General features: G+C 37.5%; 1 protein-coding gene and 1 non-coding gene across 3 annotated transcripts in view; one reads left to right on the top strand and one right to left on the bottom strand.

The window, feature by feature from the left end:
• The window catches only part of ANO6 (anoctamin 6), a 235836-nt gene that overhangs the window by 141190 nt on the left and 73276 nt on the right, over positions 1-21370 (top strand). For both annotated transcript variants that reach the window (XR_008199419.1, XM_052641519.1), the window contains exons 4-6: positions 19233-19298; positions 20080-20367; positions 20588-20701. Coding sequence is in view for 1 of the 2 variants with exons in the window: in XM_052641519.1 (XP_052497479.1) it covers positions 19233-19298; positions 20080-20367; positions 20588-20701 (468 nt within the window). In the remaining variant the exon portion in view is untranslated. The remainder of the gene's footprint in view (positions 1-19232; positions 19299-20079; positions 20368-20587; positions 20702-21370) is intronic.
• On the bottom strand, positions 14581-14654 carry TRNAH-AUG (transfer RNA histidin (anticodon AUG)). The gene has a single exon. It is a non-coding gene; the product is annotated as a tRNA-His (tRNA).

Raw genomic sequence — 21370 nt, 5'->3', positions numbered from 1 at the left:
TTTTACCCACTTTGAAAATCGCTTCTTCGTTCTGTTTTTGCTTTTTCTCACATTTGTGCTGTTACAAATACACAACTATTAATCTGTCTCTCTCTGGGGTTTCTCTCTAAAATATGTCATCCTTAAATCTATTGATTTCTGTCTAATTTTTCAAACCAAGGATGAAACCTACTTGAAATAAGGAAACAGTCCTTTTTATTATGTTTTTGTTTGTTTGGGAAAGGGTAATTTTGGAGGGAGGCTTGTATTTGCATAGTGTCATAGAATGAGCCCAGCTTTTGGAACCTGATATTCAGATTCTGATTCCGCCACTCTAGTGTTTGGAGTAATTCTAGTTGAGGCAACACCAGCCTAGAATTACAGTGCCTTAATAAAATAAAAGTTCACTTATGGCTCGAGTCAGTCATGGCATCCCTGTTTGGCACAGTGTCTTGGAGGTATGGGCAGGGCTTTGTTGCTTGCAGTCATTGAGGAACGCGGGCTGACACAAAGGCTTTGCCATATTCAGCAGGTCATTTCTGAGATCACTGTGGGCATCAGTAAATGGTAGACAGAATAAGGGAGAGGATGAAGACTGCACTCATGCTTCTTTACCTGTCTGGGTTGGAACTGACATCATCAGTTGGGTTCACATTCTTTTGGTCAGAACTCCAGAAGGTGGAAAATATAGTTTCTGGCTGGACAGACATTTCTCAGTAGGAATTCCATGCTATGGACGGGGAGCATTAACTTTTGGGCATCAGCGGCTTTTCTTTACCATAGTTTCCAGCTAACTGTGTGAGCTGGATGAATTTTCTTATCAGTCTCATATTTTATTATTATTCGGAGATGCCTTTTATTTTTACATTTTGACATCTCTGAAATCAGGGTACATCTTTAAAAAAGTGTATCATAATTTCATTGGATGAATTTTTATTGGCACATAAAGTATTGGCTCACCATACAACCAGAGGCATCTTAAATTCTGGGAAGTAGGAATCTCAATACCTAGTCCAGATAATTATGTTTAGGATTGAATAAAATAGTATAGAGATGCTACATAAATTTTCAGCACATGTTAGATAATAGATGTTAATTTTTGTACCTCCTCTTTTATTTGGGGTATACACTGGTATGAAAAGGCATCACTCTCTGGTTATTATATAATTGTGTCACTAAACTAGCTTAGAGTATTTTATCATTTTCCTGTGAACACTAAGATATCTTCTGTGCCATCAGGGTCATCATCAAATATTTATTAGGCATCCATATGCTGATGGCTTCCCTGGTGGCTCAGAGGTTAAAGCGTCTGCCTCCAATGCGGGAGACCCGGGTTCGATCCCTGGGTCGGGAAGATCCCCTGGAGAAGGAAATGGCAATCCACTCCAGTATTCTTGCCTGGAGAATCCCATGGATGGAGAAGTCTAGTAGGTTACAGTCCACGGGGTCGCAAAGAGTTGGACACGACTGAGCGACTTCACCTTCACCTTCAAGCTGATGGAACTGAATTGAACACTATATAAAGTAAGTTAAACAAACCCAATCCATTACAGTATAGAGGAAACAGTTTTAGTTTTATACAAGGGCTTCTCTCCCATGGTAAAGGAGCCTAGAGGTAATTACATTATTAACAAGGTCTGCATTTGAGTTATACAGAAATAAAGGTGCTGAAGTAACTTTCATAAATCAAGAGAAAAAAAAACATCATTAATTTTTGTATCTGAACTCATGGATTGATGTACCATGATGTTGGTGTTTATTTATATGCTATGCTTTTAAGTGTTTTGAGACTATTTATACATATTACTTAATTTAGATTCTACTAGAATTTGAAGCTCAGCTTGGGAATCACAGTTTTATTAATTGGAAAATCATTTGCAAGTTCCATCCACTCTCTGTCAAGCCGTATTTAGAATTTAGGACAATGCCAAGGAAAGGCAATTTCAAAATTCTCTTTTCTTTGAGAGGAAAAAAAAAATTATGTCTAAATCACATTGATTTCCTAAAACAGCCCCAAGGTTGACTTTGCCAGGGGCTGATCTAAAAAGTATTGTTTTGGGTTCGGGTTTATACACCCTTTTTGTGTTTCCTGTCTAGAGAATATCCTTTAGAATTTGTTGGAGAGCTGGTTTGGTGGTGCTGAATTAACGGGATCATACTTATCAATAATTACCTTAAACGTAAATGGGTTGAACGCCCCAACCAAAAGGCAAAGACTGGCCGAATGGATACAAAAACAAGACCCCTCTATATGCTGCTTACAAGAGACCCACTTCAAAACAAGGGACACATACAGACTGAAAGTGAAGGGCTGGAAAAAGATATACCACGCAAATAGAGACCAAAAGAAAGCAGGAGTGGCAATACTCATATCCGATAAAATAGACTTTAAAACAAAGGCTGTGAAAAGAGACAAAGAAGGCCACTACATAATGATCAAAGGATCAATCCAAGAAGAAGATATAACAATTATAAATATATATGCACCCAACATAGGAGCACCGCAATATGTAAGACAAATGCTAAAAAGTATGAAAGGGGAAATCAACAATAACACAATAATAGTGGGAGACTTTAATACCCCACTCACACCTATGGACAGATCAACTAAACAGAAAATTAACAAAGAAACGCAAACTTTAAATGATACATTAGATCAATTAGACCTAATTGATATCTATAGGACATTTCACCCCAAAACAATGAATTTCACCTTTTTCTCAAGTGCTCATGGAACCTTCTCCAGGATAGATCACATCCTGGGCCATAAATCTAAACTTGATAAATTCAAAAAAATCGAAATCATTCCAAGCATCTTTTCTGACCATAATGCATTAAGATTAGATCTCAATTACAGGAGAAAAACTACTAAAAATTCCAACATATGGAGGTTGAACAACACACTTCTGAATAACCAACAAATCACAGAAGAAATCAAAAAAGAAATCAAAATATGCATAGAAACTAATGAAAATGAAAACACAACAACCCAAAACCTGTGGGACACTATAAAAGCAGTGCTAAGAGGAAAGTTCATAGCAATACAGGCATACCTCAAGAAACAAGAAAAAAGTCAAATAAATAACCTAACTCTACACCTAAAGCAACTAGAAAAGGAAGAATTGGAGAACCCCAGAGTTAGTAGAAGGAAAGAAATCTTAAAAATTAGGGCAGAAATAAATGCAAAAGAAACAAAAGAGACCATAGCAAAAATCAACAAAGCCAAAAGCTGGTTCTTTGAAAGGATAAATAAAATTGACAAACCATTAGCCAGACTCATCAAGAAGCAAAGAGAGAAAAATCAAATCAATAAAATTAGAAATGAAAATGGAGAGATCACAACAGACAACACAGAAATACAAAGGATCATGAGACTACTATCAGCAGTTGTATGCCAATAAAATGGACAATGTGGAAGAAATGGACAAATTCTTAGAAAAGTACAATTTTCCAAAACTGAACCAGGAAGAAATAGAAAATCTTAACAGACCCATCACAAGCACGGAAATTGAAACTGTAATCAGAAATCTTCCAGCAAACAAAAGCCCAGGTCCAGACGGCTTCACAGCTGAATTCTACCAAAAATTTCGAGAAGAGCTAACACCTATCCTACTCAAACTCTTTCAGAAAATTGCAGAGGAAGGTAAACTTCCAAACTCATTCTATGAGGCCACCATCACTCTAATACCAAAACCTGACAAAGATGTCACAAAAAAAGAAAACTACAGGCCAATATCACTGATGAACATAGATGCAAAAATCCTTAACAAAATTCTAGCAATCAGAATCCAACAACACATTAAAAAGATCATACACCATGACCAAGTGGGCTTTATCCCAGGGATGCAAGGATTCTTCAATATCCGCAAATCAATCAATGTAATTCACCACATTAACAAATTGAAAAATAAAAACCATATGATTATCTCAATAGATGCAGAGAAGGCCTTTGACAAAATTCAACATCCATTTATGATAAAAACTCTCCAGAAAGCAGGAATAGAAGGAACATACCTCAACATAATAAAAGCTATATATGACAAACCCACAGCAAACATTATCCTCAATGGTGAAAAATTGAAAGCATTTCCCCTAAAGTCAGGAACAAGACAAGGGTGTCCACTTTCACCGCTACTATTCAACATAGTTCTGGAAGTTTTGGCCACAGCAATCAGAGCAGAAAAAGAAATAAAAGGAATCCAAATTGGAAAAGAAGAAGTAAAACTCTCACTGTTTGCAGATGACATGATCCTCTACATAGAAAACCCTAAAGACTCCACCAGAAAATTACTAGAGCTCATCAATGAATATAGTAAAGTTGCAGGATATAAAATCAACACACAGAAATCCCTTGCATTCCTATACACCAATAATGAGAAAGTAGAAAAAGCAATTAAGGAAACAATTCCATTCACCATTGCAACGAAAAGAATAAAATACTTAGGAATATATCTACCCAAAGAAACTAAAGACCTATATATAGAAAACTATAAAACACTGATGAAAGAAATCAAAGAGGACACTAATAGATGGAGAAATATACCATGTTCATGGATCGGAAGAATCAATATAGTGAAAATGAGTATACTACCCAAAGCAATTTACAAATTCAATGCAATCCCTATCAAGCTACCAGCCATATTTTTCACAGAACTAGAACAAATAATTTCAAGATTTGTATGGAAATACAAAAAACCTCGAATTGCCAAAGCAATCTTGAGAAAGAAGAATGGAACTGGAGGAATCAACTTGCCTGACTTCAGGCTCTACTACAAAGCCACAGTCATCAAAACAGTATGGTACTGGCACAAAGACAGACATATAGATCAATGGAACAAAATAGAAAGCCCAGAGATAAATCCACACACATATGGACACCTTATCTTTGACAAAGGAGGCAAGAATATACAATGGAGTAAAGACAATCTCTTTAACAAGTGGTGCTGGGAAAACTGGTCAACCACTTGTAAAAGAATGAAACTAGATCACTTTCTAACACCACACACAAAAATAAACTCAAAATGGATTAAAGATCTAAATGTAAGACCAGAAACTATAAAACTCCTAGAGGAGAACATAGGCAAAACACTCTCAGACATAAATCACAGCAGGATCCTCTATGATCCACCTCCCAGAATTCTGGAAATAAAAGCAAAAATAAACAAATGGGATCTAATTAAAATTAAAAGCTTCTGCACAACAAAGGAAAATATCAGCAAGGTGAAAAGACAGCCTTCTGAATGGGAGAAAATAATAGCAAATGAAGCAACTGACAAACAACTAATCTCAAAAATATACAAGCAACTTATGCAGCTCAATTCCAGAAAAATAAACGACCCAATCAAAAAATGGGCCAAAGAACTAAATAGACATTTCTCCAAAGAAGACATACGGATGGCTAACAAACACATGAAAAGATGCTCAACATCACTCATTATCAGAGAAATGCAAATCAAAACCACAATGAGGTACCACTTCACACCAGTCAGAATGGCTGCGATCCTAAAATCTGCAAGCAATAAATGCTGGAGAGGGTGTGGAGAAAAGGGAACCCTCCTACACTGTTGGTGGGAATGCAAACTAGTACAGCCACTATGGAGAACAGTGTGGAGATTCCTTAAAAAATTGCAAATAGAACTCCCTTATGACCCAGCAATCCCACTGCTGGGCATACACACCGAGGAAACCAGAATTGAAAGAGACACATGTACCCCAATGTTCATCGCAGCACTGATTATAATAGCCAGGACATGGAAACAACCTAGATGTCCATCAGCAGATGAATGGATAAGAAAGCTGTGGTACATATACACAATGGAGTATTACTCAGCCGTTAAAAAGAATTCATTTGAATCAGTTCTGATGAGATGGACGAAACTGGAGCCGATTATACAGAGTGAAGTAAGCCAGAAAGAAAAACACCAATACAGTATACTAACACATATATATGGAATTTAGAAAGATGGCAATGACGACCCTGTATGCAAGACAGGAAAAAAGACGCAGCTGTCTATAATGGACTTTTGGACTCAGAGGGAGAGGGAGAGGGTGGGATGATATGGGAGAATGGCATTCTATCATGTATACTATCATGTAAGAATTGAATCGCTAGTCTATGTCTGACGCAGGATACAGCATGCTTGGGGCTGGTGCATGGGGATGACCCACAGAGATGTTATGGGGAGGGAGGTGGGAGGGGGGTTCATGTTTGGGAACACATGTAAGAATTAAAGATTTTAAAATTAAAAAAAATAAAAAATTAAAAAAAAATTTAAAAAAAAGAAAAAATAAAAAGTATTGTTAAATTCTTGTTTAGAGGTAGAGAAAGGTAAAACTGATAGTGCCATGAGCATCAAAAACATATAGGAGTGAAAGTCTACGTCTGCATATGAGCAAAAGAGAAATTATTTTTCTAGCCAAACCTCCAAATACCATATAACTTTGTCCACTTGTATTAGTGAAAATACCTCAGAATCTCACACCTCCCTTGAAAAAGCATAAACCGTCTATATTACCAATGGGGTTGATCATAAGTTGTTCCAAGAATAAGTGTTTGTTTAGGCCATACTGCTGTCCATGGCGTGGAATCAGTTCGAATGTCTTTTACTTGAAGTAACAGGGAAACCAAACTCATAATGATTTAAGTGCTGAAAGGAAATAATAATTCTCTCATTTAAGAAATAGTGCGGAGATAGGTGCAGTTCTGAGTTAGATAATTTTTGGCTTAATGGGATCATCAGGACTTGAGCTTCATTATATCCTTCCGCCCTGCCATCCTCAAATGTTGGCTGTTCTTAAACTGTCTTCACTTCATTTCGTGTTTGTTGCCACGTCAGTGGCAGTAAGAAGGAATGCCCTTTCTTTCGGCCCTCTTTTAGAAAGGGGAAGAAATCTCCCCTCGAATGGCAGACTTCCTTTCACTGTTGATTGTCAACCACTGGCAAGATGAATGAAACTACCATCATTAGCACAGACTAATCAAGACTAGCCTTTCTTTTCCTAAATCATCTGATCACTTAGTATCTGAAAAACCGTCAGCTTTTCTTGGTAATGAAGAAGGGGAAGATGACTGTTGAATAGGCAGCCAGCAATGCCTGGCACATCTCATGGTTAAAATATATCTAAATAAGTTTGCACCATATTGTGAAGAGCAAAAGTGTTTTACATGAAACATGTTTCCATATATTCCTCCAACTCTTCCTGCTCAGTTTTGTTCGTCATTCTTCTTTCTTCCATTTCGCTTATCTAGAACTCCTAGTGGGTGACATAACTGACCTGTTCTGAATTTCGTTTTGTCTGACACTTGGCCTCCCTTCTAAACAGATGTGTTTATGACTAAGTAATGATATAATGCAGATGATGATAAAGAGAATAGAAAAGTCTAGATAGCACAAGAACAGTATACGTCATCCTGAATGTAATGCTTTTTTATCAGCAGAATCCATCCCTGAAAGTTGATAGAAAAAATATTTCCTGGAAGCTGATGAAAAGTTATGGAAGTATAAGTTTATCTTGTATATCAGACCTTAAGAATTCTTTGGTGGATCTGGCCAGTAGAGAGTACAGAGTAAGAAATTTTCCAAAAAATAAGTGTTTAAGTTAAATTACATCCAAACCTTCAAATAATGTGAAACAACTGACTAGTTGGTTATAGATCCCTTGAGCTTTTAAAACTGTTATCCATTGTTTTATATGAGTTATCATGAGGCTGGAACGGTTTACAAAGAAGCTAGATGAAATCCCTTTGGAAATGGTTAAAAGTTTACCAGAAAATTGTAATAAAATGAACACAGTGTACCATTCCATTTATTAAGATTTTACATACTTTAGTAAAGTTTTATAATAATGTCTGAGGATCTTATACATTTTTATTAACTATTATATTACATTTTTGTTGCTGTTGTCAGACGCATTTAATTTAAAAAAAATTTTTTTTTGCTTGTGATTTAGTATTTTGTGTTAAGAAAGAAGTCTATTGATTTTTTTATAAGATCTAGTTACATTGAGAAACTTTTTAGTTCCAGTAGTTTCTAATGCTTGTTTTAAGTTTATTCAAAGGAAAACCATATTGTCTCCAACTGACAGCTTCACCGTACCTTTCTTATACTTCATTTGTTATCTTGTCCAAATGGTATGGCTAAGACCTCTTGAATAAAACCTGCAGCACATAGTCGTCACCACTGTATTGTTCCTGAGTTTGGTGCAAGTGTTTCTAAAATTTCACCATTGAATACACATTTGCTATAAATTTTTGGTAGTTTTCTTTTAAAAAGTTAGGAGTTCTCTTCTAGTTGATATTGCTATGAGCTTTTATAATTGGATTTTAAAATTTATCAAATGTGCTTTCTTTGTATCATTGCTTTATCAGTAAGTCTTATGTGCATAAAGTATATGATTATTTGTAGCTCATAAGATGATAGCTAACAGTATAGACTATTCAAACATCATTCATTATTGGTTTTAATATGCAATATATCATTTTTATAGTCACTAGCTTTCTATTTATGTTAATACTATGTTATAACATAGTTTATTTATAATTCATTAAAAAGTACTTGAGGTCACATACAGAACATAACATAAATAAAAGTAATTAGATAAGGATATCAAAGCTATGGTTTTTCCAGTGGACCATAAAGAAAGTTGAGCACCAAAGAATTGATGCTTTTGAACTGTGATGTTGGAGAAGACTCCTGAGAGTTCCTTGGACTGCAAGGAAATCCAGCCAGTCAATCCTAAAGGAAATCAGTCCTAAATATTCATTGGAAGGACTGATGCTGAAGCTTAAACTCCCAATACTTTGGCCACCTGATTCGAAGAACTGATTCATTTGAAAAGACCCTGGTGTTGAGTAAGATTGAAGGCAGGAGGAGAAGGGAACAACAGAGGATGAGATGGTTGGATAACATCACTGATTCAATGGACATGAGTTTGAGTAAACTCTGGGAGTTGGTGATGGACAGGGAAGCCTGGTCACAAAGATCGGACACAACTGAGTGACTGAACTGAACTGAACTGATCATGGTGACAAAAATGTAAAAGCCAGAAAAATAAAATGAAGCTATATATCAAAGTAATAAGCAAAATTACGTATTATTAACCATAAAGTCCTGTTCAGAAATTAGAGTTCAACTGCAAATTTGCCTCTTGAGTTTCCTAGTAGCCAAAGAAAATAGAGGATGTTATCAACACCATGGTTTAAAGTTTCAGCACAATAAAAACCAAACTGGTTTTTCAAAAGAAATATAATCTTTCTGGTCTAAAGATCCCCCAGAAAGAAATTTATCCCATAGATTCTCCTAAAGGAGAAGGTGTGATTGAGTTGACTTAACATTGACTTGTATTCTCCAAATTGAAGAAATAAAGGGATGGCAGAAGGGGATTATGAAGAATAGTATTAAAAATTTCCTAAAAATGACATTTTTGCCACAAATAGTCCATGAAAAATATTACCCTGGGTGAAGTGATGGTGACAACTCCTGTTGGGTGGTTTCACCTCCTCAGATAACTTTTGGCAGGTGTTCTGTCTTTTGTTTTTGGATTTGAAATCAGGTTTGGCTTTAACTCCTTAATATTTTAAACTAAAGCAGGAAGTTCTTTATATTTTTATCTCCTTCCTTTACACTCTACTTGCTTAAACTAAGATTGTAGGTTAAAAGGAATAAATTAAGTTAGAATCAGCAGTTTCAAATTAAAACTACAAGATGTGTTGCTGGTATAAGCGTATTTGGTTCTATTTTTGCATACTCAGCACAAGAGAAGTGAATCCAAAGCTTGCTTCGTATTTCCAAAATGGGACGTGTCCGTGGGCCCAATCCTTAAAAACAGACAAATGCACAGGACAGTGAAATTCTGAAAAGTAACATCTGTTTATTCCACTTCATCTCAGAAAGAGGTGGAGAAGAGAAAAATCCTTTTCCAGATTAGTCCTTCTGAGTTCGTTTTGAACGAAGAAGCTGTCATTTGCCCTGGACCAACGGGTGCTTGTGTCTCACTTTCTGTAAAAGGGTAAACAGCTGGGCAACGTCAACTATACAGAATTCTCAAACAGAACAAGCATGAATAAAATAAATAATCATTAAAGAAAAGCTTGCTTATGTGCACAGGAAAGATATGCTCTAAGAAAATAGTATTTCCTAAAAGACTTACAGTTGGTGGGAGGGAAGGGATAGTTAGGGACTTTGGGAAGGTCACATACACACTGCTGTATTTAAAATGGATAACCAACAAGGACCTATTGTATAGCACATGGAACTCTGTTCATTGTTACGTGCCAGCCTGGATGGGATGGGGTTTGGGAGAGAATGGATACATGTATATGTATGGCTGAGTTCCTTCACTGTTCACTCAAAACTACAACATTGTTAATGGGCTAAACCTCAATACACAATAAAAAGTTTAAAGTTTAGGGGAAAAAAGAAAATAGTAAATCTTAAACTTGCCCGATGATAAGAATAGTCTGCTTTGCATGTTAAAACTAGATTATCCAGGCCCATCCTGTATGTACTGAGCCAAAATATAGAGAAGAGAGGCCCTAGAATCTGCATTTTAATTAGGGCACTTCAGGTTGTTCATATAAGCAGGAAGAAAACGCTGCCCTGAAGTGTTCACAGTAGTTATCCTAGCAGTGGATTGATAACAGGTGATTTTTTTTCCTTCTTGAAAAATTTATGTTACCATTTATTTATTTTCATAATTACACCAAAAATGCTAATTTAAAAAGAAAAGTTGAAAATAAGCATCAGCTACATATTCACTTCCTTTCTAGGCTTATCATTCAGGATGCTGGTCTGTTTTCTATCTCCTCATGAACATATGTCACCTACTAAATCAGTCCTCTAACATTCAATATTTATCAACAACACGTGAATTTGTCCCAATTAAATAATTTATTCCTGCTTACCAGACCTTACCAAGTAAGAAGCACTTTGAGTAATTAGAAAGAAATATTTTTGCACAAATTAAGTATCTTTGGTTTACTTCTTACCCAACTTCATAGACATAACAAAGATTGGCAAGTTGAAAAGTACGGTGAGAGCAGTGTCAGTATTTTGCCTAACAAAGCTGGAAGAATATTTGAAGTAAATCTATTTCATTAATCTCAACTGATTTATGCTGATATATTATCATCAGAGTGTATTTAGCAATCTTTTTAGACATTGCAACCCCTGGTTTTTATGCATAAAAGCAGAGCAACATAAAGGAAATGGTAGAAATTGCTGTTTAAAATCAGTTTTATTACTGTATAATTCACAAGCAAGTCCTTCCCAACAATGACTTTATTAAGCCAAATGAGATGTGCAGTCTCAGGTGCTTAGGGGACAGAAAGCTGCCTTAATTACGCCAGTCTGTCCTTTGTGATTTTGATTGCTTTATTCTTTATTTCTCTGACAGCTTTATTAACCTCCCATAAGAGGTATGAATAAAATTTCAGTTTCTGGGGTGGGTTAAGTGTTCTTGTCCTTCTCTACTCTGAACCCCAAGTACCATTCTCCACTGACAGTAGCAGAATCATCTGCCTCTTTTTGTGATGTCCCTAGATCCTCGATGATTATAGTCTCTTTCGCTTTGCTAGAAGTAGGTTGAAAAGAAAGAGAGAGATCCAGGTTACAGTGCCAGTGAATTTACTCTCCTAGAGACAGAGGAACTTACAACATAATCTAGTATATGACTGGGCTTTTTTCAGAGCCAGTGAGTCTGGTTGAGTCATTTTGTGCTGCCGAATACACATCGTAGACTATAAACATAAGTTTAGGTTCTTACCTGTAAGGTTTTCAATAAGGTACATAGATAATTTTTAGTTAAAAATTGTGTGGCCTCAGATACTCATTTATTCAGCAAATATTTATTGAGCAATGAGTATGTCATTCAATGTGCAATATTAATTTTCTTTCATTTTTAACATGGAAGACAGTTCTACCCTAATTTTTTTTAAATGTCAGGAACACGGTTACTTATCCAAGTGTAAATTCTACATAGCAGTAAAGCTGATGATCTCATATTAAATAGATTTAAGCAATCTTTTCTTAAGTAAGCAGTCTTTTCCTGATATATTCCTGTTTGACAAATATAGCACATATGCTAATTTACTTTAGCTACCTGACAAACCAAGAAAACTGGTTTGATCAATTTTTAACATATTCCACTAGTTCTTTGTGAACTGCCATGCCAAAGGGAAGTAACAAGAACTGTCTTATTAAAGTAACACCAAGGTGATATATTAACATGTTTAAGCAAATAAAAATGCCCTTTCCTTGGTTCAAGTATTTAAGTATTTATAGTTAGTAATAAAACAGAGGGCATTATAAACCAACTCCAAGATCTGCCAATTATCAAGAGATATCAGGTAAATATCTTAGAAGGTCTTTGTAAAGAACTAAATAAGAACTAAAATTAGATACACTATAGTATAACTTTTTCTCAATGGCAGTACAGCAATATCTATTAAAGAAGTTAAAGTTGCATGCACTTTTCAACAATTCTGCATCTAGGACTTTATTCTGAGAAAGATACATAAAACTTATTCTACAAGAATTTTCATAGTTGTGAAAAATTAGAAACAACTAAAACGTTCAAAGGAGATTAGCCCTGGGATTTCTTTGGAGGGAATGATGCTAAAGCTGAAACTCCAGTACTTTGGCCACCTCGTGCGAAGAGTTGACTCATTGGAAAAGACTCTGATGCTGGGAGGGATTGGGGGCAGGAGGAGAAGGGGACGACCGAGGATGAGATGGCTGGATGTTATCACTGACTCGTTGGACATGAGTCTGAGTGAACTCCGGGAGTTGGTGATGGGCAAGGAGGCCTGGCATGCTGCGATTCATGGGGTCGCAAAGAGTCGGACACGACTGAGCGACTGAACTGAACTGAATAATCTCTGGGTCTATCCTAGTTGTTGCAAATGGAAACATGTCTTTCTTTTTACACCTGAGTGGCATTCCACTGTGAGCGTGTGTGTGTGTGTGTGCACCTGAGCTCACAAGTGTGTGTGTATCACAGCTTCTTAAGACAATCACTGGATTGTGTCTACATCTTGGCTCTTGTATATAGTACTGCTGTGAACATTGGGATGCATGTATCTTTTCAAATTAGAGTTTTTGTTTTTTCCAGTATATACCCAGGAGTAGAATTGCTGGATAACATGGTAATTGTATTTTAGTTTTTGAGGAAACTCCGTACTGGCCTCACTAGTGGCTGCACCAGTTTACATTCCAATCAGCAGTGTACAGGAATTTCCTTCTCTCCACATTCTTGACAGCATTTGTTATTTGTTGACTTTTTAATATTAGCCACTCGTGGGGCTGTATCATTGTGTTTTTTAAAATATTTTTATTTGTTTATTTGGCTGTGCCAGCTCTTAGTTATGGCACGTGGGATCTCCAGTCTTTGTTGTGGCCTGCAGGATCTTTAGTCGTGGCATGCAGCCTCTTAGCTGTGGCACGTGGGATCTAGTTCCCCGACCAGGGATTGAACCTGAGCCCCCTCCATTGGGAATGTGGAGCCTTAGCCACTGAACCACCAGGGAGACCTTCTCATTATGGTTTTGATTTGCATTTGTCTAATAATTAATGGTGTTGAGCATCTTTTCATCTGTTAGTCATCTGTATGTCTTCTTTTTTGCAAAAATGTCTGCCCATTTTTAAATCAGCATTTTTAAAAAATATTTTGAGTTATGTGAACTGTTTACATATTTTAGTTATTAGCCCCTTTTTGGCCTCATCATTTGCAAATCACTTTTCCCATTTTCTTTTTGTTGTCTTTTCCTTTCATTAATGGTGTCCTTTGCTGTTCAGAAAAGTTTGATTAGGTCCTGTTTGTTTATTTTTGCTTTTATTTCTTTTTCCTTGGGAGACTTAGCTAAGAAAATATTGCTATAATTTATGTCTGAGAATGTTTTGCTTATATTTTCTTTTAGGAGTTTTATGATGTCATATCTTATATTTAGGTCTTTAAATTAGTCTTTAAACCATTTTAAGTTTTTATCTTTGTATATGGTATGAAGGAATGTTCTAATTTCATTGTTTTGCATGTAGCTGTCCAGCTTCTCCAGCACCACTTATTGAAGACACTCTCTTCTCCATTGTATATTTCTGCCTCCTTTATCATAGATTAATTGACCATAAACGAGTGGGTTTATTTCTGGGCTGTCTATTCTGTTCCATTGATATGTGTGTCTGTTCTCAGCCAATACTGTGTTGTTTGTTTGTTTTTTCTTTTTGATTCGTGTAGTTTTGTAGTATAGTTTGAAGTCTAGAAGGGTTATACCTCCAGTCTTGTTCTTTTCTCCCAGGATTGCTTTGACGACTCTGGGTCATTTGTGCTTCCATATAAATTTCAGAATTATTTGTTCTGTGAAAAATGTCATGGGTATTTTGATAGAGAGTGCATTCAATCTGTAGGTTACTTTAAGTAGTATGACCGTTTTAACAATATTAATTCTTTCTTCAGAGAATGAAAAGGATATATGAAAGTGAAGTCACTAAGTCGTGTTTGACTCTTTGTGACTCCGTGAACTGTAGCCTAGCAGGCTCCTCCGTCCATTCATGAGATTTTCCAGGCAAAAGTACTGGAGTGGGTTGCCATTTCCTTCTCCAGGGGGATCTTCCTGACCCAGGGATTGAACCTGGGTCTCCCGCATCATAGGCAGACGCTCTTACCGACTGAGCCATCAGGGAAGTTCAGAAGGATATATCCATCCATTATACGTCAAAGAAGGTCCTGAGGACCAGGACAACATAGTGTATAAAGAGTCAAGAAGAGAGTGAGCCATGACTCAGGTTTAAGATCCAGTTCCTGGAGTTCTGGTAAAATAATGTCATTGGTATCCCATTGGAGGGATTAAGATGTCACTGGGGGCACATTGTGGAAGCTAAATGATTAGGGTTGCTTATTTTTGTTATGATGTTTGACATTAAATAAAAGAGGTGAGCCTCTGAGGCTTACCATGTAGAGAGGACTTTTTTATTTTTTCTAAGGAATAAAGGAGGCTGAGCATATTTGAAGACAGAGAAAGATGATAACAATGGTTAACATGTCTTATTATGGGCTTATTATGTGTCAGGCCTTATGCTGAGGACTTTATACTTATGAAGCTATTTCTTACACCACCTTTGAGATGAAGCCACAGGTACTTGCAGAGTTTATTTGCCCAGTGTCACAGAGCTAGCAAATGGCAGGACCAGGATTTAAATTTTGACTTGGAATCTAACCATGTCTAGTTTGTACCATGCCGCTTGTCACGGTCATGGCTGATCCAGCAGATATAGCTAAGGCAGTAGTAGTTTGTGTTTGCTACGTGTGATGATGCAACTGCCCTCTCGTGGGGCTAGTTCTTTGCAGGTTCTCTGAAGTGGCCCCCTTTTGTCATCTGGTAATTTAGACTCCCAGGGGATCAAGAGATGTCTTCCTGCTCTGGGTACCCTGGAGCTATTTGTTGCAAGCATGTTCCAGAATTAAACTATATCTCTCTTTCTCCATCATGTCCTGTTATGCCCGTAAGTAAAGTTCTTGGAGCACTGTGGGGGAAGGGGAGCTCAGGAAAGAGGCGCCTCGTTGCTACACTACATTCCTCAGTCAATTCCCACAAAACCGGTAGCCATCCACGCACCATCCACTCATTCCTTCTTCCGTCAGACACCTATTGCTTGTTTCTTCCACATTAGGCCCATTCTAGGTGCTAAGGATATCAAGATTAAAAGACAGACATCCCTAGGGACAGGAATGATAACCAAAGAGCAGCTAGGCCTGAGGCAGGATTTCATATTCTTTAAGAAAGGAAACATTTAAGGTATTTGTTTGCTGAATAAGAGCAATGAAGATAAAGAACTGAAAAGAAGAGAAAGTATTGCCAAAGCAAACTCAGGAAAAACAGGAAAAAGACGTGATCTGCTGATACCCAGGAGAAAGATGGTGTCCTTCTAAGAGAGGCGGCATGCACAGGACCTTTTGTGAGTGGCTGCATTTGTCTGAGGAAGGAGACCACAGCACTTGAAGAGTCCGAGAGTGAAGTATTAAATGCAAGGAGCACCTTCAAAGTTTGGAGCCACTCCCCAGTGGAGGAGGGGGGCCAGGAAGGAGACAGTTGTGCATCACGGTATGCTTTTGATGGGAACTGTGGAATTTTATGAGACCAGTTAACACAGATATTTGGTTTCTTATTCCCATCTCTTCATTGTTCACACACCCATTAAGCCATGTGAGAAGCTGCCCTTTTAACTGATTCTCCTAGCCTTCTAGAAGCTGTGTTGCTGGAGAAGACTCTTGAGAACCCTTGGACTGCAAGGAGATCAAACCAGTCAATCCTAAAGAAAATCAGTCCTGAATATTCATTGGAAGGACTGATGCTGAAGCTCCAATACTTTAGCCACCTGATGGGAAGAGCTGACTCACTGGAAAAGCTGGGAAAGATTGAGAGCAGCAGGAGAAGGGATGACAGAGGATGAGGTGGTTGGATGGCATCATTGACTCAATGGACATGAGTCAGAGCAAACTCTGGGAGACTGTGAAGAACAGGGAAGCCTGGAGTGCTGCAGTCCATGGGGTCACAAAGAGTCGGATACGGCTGAGTGACTGAACAACAACTTAGTCATCTAACTAGAAGGACATTTGTCTATGTGAGCTAAAAGCCTTGAGTCTGAGCTTTCACATCCTAACTGAAATTATTGCTGCCTGACTCCTTGAGGAGACAGAAGACAGTTGAATTCTACTTATGACCTCTAGTGGGACAAGCTGGGTCGCCATTTGTACAACCTCAGGTTGAGGCATCTCCCCAGAAAGAGTCAGAGTGTCCGGTCTGCACAGAACACCCCTCCCTATACTGCACAGTGATTTTGGTTTTAAGCTAACAGGTTTTCCCTAGTTCATCGTTATTACTCTATGAGAATTCTTGCTGGCAAGTAACAGAAATTAGCTCTAATTTAAGCAGACAAAGAAACAAAGAGTCTATTAGTAAAGAATTTTAGGGGGCTCACAGATTCATTGGAAGACTCGGACAAACAAAACCTGGAAATGAGGCAGCCAGAGGCAGTGCTCCAAATTCCATTTCAGAGCAAGGTTGCTCCCCAGGGTCCAGAACTGCCTCTGGTCACTTCTGACCAGCAGTGCTCCCCAAAAGCTCCTGCTGAGACCTCTGCCACTGCTGTCACTGGCTCCCACTCTCCCAGCTGCCCCAGGAGGAGTTCTGCTTAGCCTGACGTCTTTGCATCTCCAGCTTCTGATTAGAGTCTTAAGTGGTCTGCTTAACAGCTACTCACTTGCCGGCAGCTGAACTCATGGGAGACAAGGAATAGGTGTGTCTGTTTTTACTTGCTGTAGGGGATGTGGGCTCTGGCGGGAGTGGAAATGCTGAGTGGCCATATAGAATGACGAGTGTCCATTACAGTGCTTTAGACCCATGAATGAGTGTCCCGGTCCTTTTGTATTGGACAGAGTCCTACATCCCTGGATGCTGAGTTTGTAGATCCTCTGCAGCAGACCCTTTCAGATTCCTCTTTGAATCTTCGTCACTTTGAAGAGTGCTCTCAGGAAATGTTTGTTGAACAAATTAATGTTTGTTGAGTGTATTCTTTCAACAAACATGTATTGGGCATGTACTCCTGCTGAGTACTCTTGTCAGGTGTGGCTGGAAAGATCAGAAATGCTTTTATACAATAGTAAAGAAAGACTCCATCTGGAACAATGCTTGGGCTGCCATGCAGGAATTGAAGTATGAGGGTTTGAGTCTAAGGTAAAGAAATACTGCTTGGGTACCAAGCAGAGTGGGTCTGAACCACCTTCCCAATTGAAGTGGGCAGATGGTGAATGAGGAGTAGAGAAAATCCTAGCAAAGTGCATTGCAAAGATAGGGGGTAGGAGGCGGGCAGAGGGAGCAGCCGCCTGCTGGGAACAATGGGAAAGCTGTACCTCCACACCCCCATCTCACCCCCTAGCTCTCATCTCACTGGACTTTCCTAGATAAGTTTGGCGTAAGTTTGGCTTATTTGTTTATAGCACTTGCTGTTTTTCTCTGAGTGACTATTTTGTGCTCAGGTTGTAACAAACATGTTATATTTGTAAAGCTCTTAGAACAGTGTCTGGCACAGTAAGTATTAATACTATATAATTTTATTAAATATATGAAAATAAAGCAATATTCTGTTTCTCATACTTCCACAAAATATATTAGGGATTCCACTGGCACTCACATTAAGTCAAATGCCAGGTGTATTTGTTCATCTCGGACCTTTTTACATGCAGCATCCACTTTACATTTATTAGGTGCTTTCTATGTTCCAGGCACTGTGTGGCACAGCAGCTGAGCTCCCTCTCTGCCCGTCCACAGTGGGCAAAGCATGACCCGTGCTGCGTGGGCACAGTGGCCTGACTGCCCAACCCACTAGATACAGAACATTGGCCCAGTAATTCCTCTCTATCCTGTTAACTGCTGAAGCTAAAAACTGATTTTAATGCAGCATTTTTAGTTGTCTTCAGTGGGAGAATTGGTCGAATTCATCTCCTGTGATTACTAAAGATGGAAATTCTAGTTTATATTTTATGTGGTTTTGTTTTTGTTTTTCAGAAATATATTCTTCCTTTACTTCCTCTGTTTTTAACATCTTAGTTGAGATATGTTTCACCACGTGGTTCATATAAATGGCTCTGTAACATGGTCAGATATATTATCAGCTCATTTTGTAGATTTAGGTGTTTGTTTTATAGCTTCACTAACATTTCAATCTTACAAAAGAAAACTTTCTTACATTTTACCAAAATTGTGTGTTGTTTTATTAAAATTGGTCAAGGCATGCAAAGATGAAATATATACATCCCAAGCCAAACTATTTCAATGTCTGATGTAGAAACAAAATTATAAGAATCTAGAATGTCAGATCTGGACTATAACTCTGGTATATTCCATGGGTGAGCGGAACTCCAAAAACTCCACTTACGTACACAATCTCTGATAAGCCAAAAAAAGTCTTTGAAATTGTGCCAAAGCTGGAGACTTTTATGTACCTCAAGTGGCCAGAAACCTACAGGACAACCAAGGGTCCTCCAGAGTCCCAAGAGAATCCAGTTATTCTCCACAGCATTGCCTCTGAGGAATCTCAACCCCCACGTCTCCGTTGCTTCTGTGCTGTTTTGAGCAAATGTGTCTCTTCATTCAGTTCAAATTGGTTTGATTTTTTTTTTTTAATTAAAAAAACACGTAGCTTTTTTTCCTCCTCCCCTTGGTAAAACTGAAGGCCTATCACATTTCCAATTTCTTTTGGCAGAGAAAAAGACAAGCATATGAATCTAACCTCATCTGTGATGGTCTGCAGCTAGAAGCAACCAGATCCGTAAGTGTCAGACCCTTTCCAGATGTCAGCTGACTGTTGCTCCTGAGAACTAGTCTGTCACTCGGAGTGCTGGAAAGGCATTTGAAACATGTAACCCCAGCCATGCCTCAACTGCAGGCTGGGACAGGAGTCAGTCAGAATCTGCATTATAGAATATATGTTTGTTACTGATAAAAACCATGGATCTTTCTTAATAGCCAAAGAATCTAATATAAAGCTATGTATGAATGTATTTATTCAAGAACCTTTTTGAAGATTTTTATATAATACAAATGATAGTTTACCCCCCTCAAAAATTAGAAAATATAAGAATCGTGGAATTGAAAATCATCTGTACTTTATCCATAAATAATCTTGTCCTTCTAAATATTTTCTTTTGCTCAAATATATACATTTTTCCCTTAAAAGGAAATTATCATTTCACAGTTTTAAAGTTTGCTCTTCTCTCTTAATCATATAGTGAATGCATTTCTATATTAATAAATATAGTTCTTTTAAATCCTTTTTAATGATCACATAATGACATTGAACAGATATATAATAAATAGCCTTCTGCTTGGTTTAAGAATTTTAAAACTTGTCATTACAATAATACTACAATATAGTGTTTTTATGTTTAGTTACTAATTTGGACTAATAATTAACACATTTGCTTTTCTTCATCTAAAATATTGGTGATTTTATGAAAGAACTAAAACATAAGAATAATCTGTTTTAAATTTGTGAAAATATCAATAGTTGATTTGCTTTCCTGGTTTGTATGCTTATTCTTTCAATATAGCTTGTGGATGACAAGCTCGTATTTGTAAAAGTACATGCCCCATGGGAGGTGCTGTGTACCTATGCAGAGATAATGCACATCAAACTGCCTCTGAAACCCAATGATCTGAAAACCCGGTCCTCAGCCTTTGATAATTTCAATTGGTTTACCAAACTCCTCCAAGTGGATGAAAGTATCATCAAGCCAGAGCAAGAGTTTTTCACTGCCCCATTTGAGAAGAACCGCATGAATGACTTTTACATTCAAGACAGAGACACATTCTTCAATCCAGCCACCAGAAGCCGCATTGTAAGTCTAAACCCAATTTAGCTGCTGTCTTGGGGTGATTTAGAACCTCCTGTTGAAGAATTAGTGGTCTAATTTGGTTGGTTTGGTTTGGGTTTTAAAAGCTGCCAAAAAAAAGAAAGAAAGAAAAGTAATACACCTACAGATTCCTGTTAGGATAGTAAGCAATGATTGGCTAGTTACACTGTGTAAACTGCACACTCTATTTTGGAATCTTTTTTAGGTTTACTTCATACTTTCTCGGATAATGTACCAAGTAAGGGACAATGTTAAAAAGTTTGGAATTAACAAACTCGTAAGCTCTGGAATCTACAAAGCAGCTTTCCCTCTCCATGATGTAAGTCAAATGGCAAAAATGAAATAAAATATCTAAAATGTATTCTAATGTTAGGGAAAGGCTAATCTTCTTGAACTTGTTTCTTCCTTGGTAAAATGAAGAGGACATATTGCAAGATTGTAAATTCATTTAGGGCAGGAATCATGTTGTATTTTTACTGCTCGTGTTGTATTTTAATCCCAGGCAGAGGGAAAACCCCTTAGTTAAAATGAGTGAACGAATGAATAGACAGCATTTCCCAGAGTTAATGTGTGGACTCAAACTCAAACACCTTCCTAGCTGGAGGATCTTGTGAAAGTCACTTAACCTCTCTATTCATCAATTTCCTCATCAGCAAAATGGGGATAATAATAGTACCTATCTCATAGAGTTGTTCTGAGGATCAGTTCATCCACGTGGATGTTAGAACAGTTCTTGGCATATAATAAGTACTATATATCTGTCAGCTGTTTTCATAATTACTGACATATTATTATCAACAGGAAAAGTATTGGTTCTTTGTAAGAAAAATATGTTAGATTATTTCACTTATCATTTTCTGTAATTCAGGCAGGCATTTTCTCCTCTGAAATAAGCATTTTCAGACTGTGTCCTGGAATATCACAGGGCTTCTAAAAAGGCATCTGTCAGGGTTCTTGTCAGGATGGCAATACAGCAGAGTGTTGACAT

Source organism: Budorcas taxicolor, chromosome 5 (genome assembly GCF_023091745.1).
Source record: "Budorcas taxicolor isolate Tak-1 chromosome 5, Takin1.1, whole genome shotgun sequence".
In the NCBI taxonomy this organism is placed as follows: Eukaryota; Metazoa; Chordata; class Mammalia; order Artiodactyla; family Bovidae; genus Budorcas; species Budorcas taxicolor.
Note: the sequence above shows the minus strand (reverse complement) of the source record. Positions and strands in the feature narration are given on the sequence as shown.